The sequence below is a fragment of the Haliaeetus leucocephalus genome, unplaced genomic scaffold, assembly GCF_000737465.1.
Source record: "Haliaeetus leucocephalus isolate CR32 unplaced genomic scaffold, Haliaeetus_leucocephalus-4.0 Scaffold214, whole genome shotgun sequence".
Taxonomy (NCBI): Eukaryota; Metazoa; Chordata; class Aves; order Accipitriformes; family Accipitridae; genus Haliaeetus; species Haliaeetus leucocephalus.
Genome location: NW_010972650.1, coordinates 692,087 through 694,512, shown reverse-complemented (window position 1 = coordinate 694,512; position 2,426 = coordinate 692,087). Strand labels below are relative to the sequence as shown.

The 2,426-nt window shown below is 71.3% G+C and overlaps 1 protein-coding gene across 1 annotated transcript in view; it reads right to left on the bottom strand.

The window, feature by feature from the left end:
- Window positions 1–212: 212 nt before the first annotated feature.
- GRASP (GRP1 (general receptor for phosphoinositides 1)-associated scaffold protein) overlaps window positions 213–2,426 on the bottom strand; it is a 5,545-nt gene continuing 3,331 nt past the window's right edge. The window contains exon 8 of the mRNA XM_010566567.1: window positions 213–291. Within this exon, the coding sequence (XP_010564869.1) occupies window positions 213–291 (79 nt within the window). The remainder of the gene's footprint in view (window positions 292–2,426) is intronic.

Below are 2,426 nucleotides of genomic sequence, written 5' to 3'. Positions count from 1 at the left end.
CCGCTCGCCGGCCGTCCCAGGCGGGGGCCCCGTGACGTCACACCTGGCCGCTGACGTCCCCGGGATCCCGCGGCATCACCGGGGCCGCCTCCGCGGGGGATCCCCCGGGCTCGACCGGGACCTACGGGGGTCCCCGCACACCGCGAGAGGTGCTGTCGGTACCGGGGCTCGGCCCGGGGCAAACCGGGGCGGGGGAGGGGGTATAGCCGGTGTTAGCCCGGGGGTACGGCCAGGAGCCCCGGGGGAAGGGTCAGGTTGCGGGTCCCGGAGCCGATGGGGGTCCCAAAGCCACTGGGGTCACAGAGAGTGGCTGGTGACAGCCCCCTTGCCCCCCTCGCTCGGTGACCGAGCCGGTGACGGTGCTGCCGGCGGCAGAAGGGTGACACCGGCAGCCCCCGCACCCGGGATTAGCTGTACCCCGGGAGAGGCCGCGGGGCCCAGGCTGGCGCCGGGGGAGGAAACCGAAGCCCGGTCACCGCTGCAAGGCCACGGGGGTGTGCGGGGGGGAGTCCCGGCTCACACCGGCCCTGGTGTGCCGGATCCACCCCAACACCCTGGTGAGGACATGGGGACACGGTGGCCACCAGCCAGCTCTTCCCGTTGCCCCCAGGACCCGTGTGGTTGGGGCTGGGTGGGTGTCAGGGGACTGCAGGGTGCCCACGGGCTGGGTGGGCATCATGGGATCGCAGGGTGCCCATGGGCCAGGCGGTGATTGCAGGGTGCCCACGGGCCGGTGCTGGCTCCCTGCCCTGGACCTATATTTGTCGGTAATGACAGGCTGCTCCCGGGCGTTCCCGGGGCCGTACCCCGCAGCCTCAGCCCCACCGGCACTGCCCGGCTCAGCCGGTGCCATGCGTGACCCCGGTGTCCAGCCGGTGCCTGCCCAGCCCCGGGCACACGCAGCTTCAGCTCCGGGCTAAAAAAAGCTCCGTGTGGGGTGGCAGCTGCCGCGGTGGTGGGGGGGGTCCCGTGACGGGGACGGGGTGCCCCGATCCTGGCAGCGTGCGGGCGGGTGCTGTGAGCCGGGGCTGCGAGCGTGGCCCCGTGAGCCAGACCATAAATGTCCAAGCACGGAGCCGTGCTGGAACGGGGACAAGGCAGGAGAGCGGTGGGGAACCGGCCGGGGCCCCACGCACACGCGCAGGCACGCGACACACACGTGTGCACACGCAGCCCTGCAGCATGCACACACATGCAGCTCTGTAGCACGCACACGTGCAACACTCGTGTGCGCACGCAGCCCTGCAGCACACGCCCAGCACACGTACACCCACGGCCCCGTGATTCTCATCCCCAAAATCTCCGGCAGACCCCCCTGGGGTCTGGGGGGGGGACGACACCTGACCCATGGCCAGACACCCTGGGCCCTGGCTGTGGGGTGCAGGAGCTCAGAGGTGGGGGTCCCCAGAGCTCCCCAAACACGCAATGGCCCGGCCAGGGACAGTCACAAGCCAGTGGGGAAACTGAGGCACAGAGCCTGTGGCAGAGGGCTGGGGGCTCTCGGCGCTCACATAGAGCGTTCGTACAAGGCCACCCCCGTGCAAGGGAATCCTCGTGCAAGGCCACCCCTGTGCACCCGTGGGTGCTTGCTGCAGCAGCTGGCGGGGGGGCTTTGTCATCCCCCCCCAAGGCCTTTGGATGCTGCTTCAGTGGGACTGAGGGCCAACGGGGCAGGGAGTGGGAGGGGGGACGGGACACTAGTGCCCATCCTCCTCCCCGTGGGCACCCCGGCCCCCGGCAGCCGGAAGGTCTCGGGTGGGACCCGCTTCCCGCCGGCTGCTGGAGGAAGCTGGGCAGGAAAAGCCTGGCTGGGGCCCCGCAGCACCGGGACACGGCCCATGGCACCGGGGGGCTGTGGCGGGTGGGGGGACACGGGTGTCCCCAGGAGCCCACGCGAGGTCCGAGGTGACGTCGGTCACCCCAAGGCCTTCCTGCCTGGAGTCCAGCCGGCAGGCGGGAGGGCAAAGGGGGAAAGCACGGGGGCCGAGGGGGGCTGCAGCCCAGTGGGCTCCCCCAGGGGACATGGACCCCCAACCAGCCTGTCACCATCCCCACGGGATCTGTCCCGTCCGCCCCCCAGTCACAGCCACACGCCGCTGCAAAAAGTCTCTGTATTGGTGAGCGCCGAGCGCGCCGGCGCGGTACAAAAGCCCCCGGGGTGGCGGGGAGGCAGGACCCCTGTGGCCCCCCGAGCTGGGGGGCAACGCAGGGCCCCCCGCCATGCCCCCCAGTAAGGAGTGCACCGATTCCTGAGATGAGCGGTGGCTTCGCGAGCTGCCTTGGGGAGGGTCCCCGCGTGTCCGTCCCTCAGTGCCGTGACCCCCACGGCCTGGGGGGGCCAAGCCGGGACCCCCGGGGCTGACCCCGAGTTCCTTCCAGCGGCCCCCGGGGAGGGGGGCACGCAGCCCCTTGTAATAAATAAATAA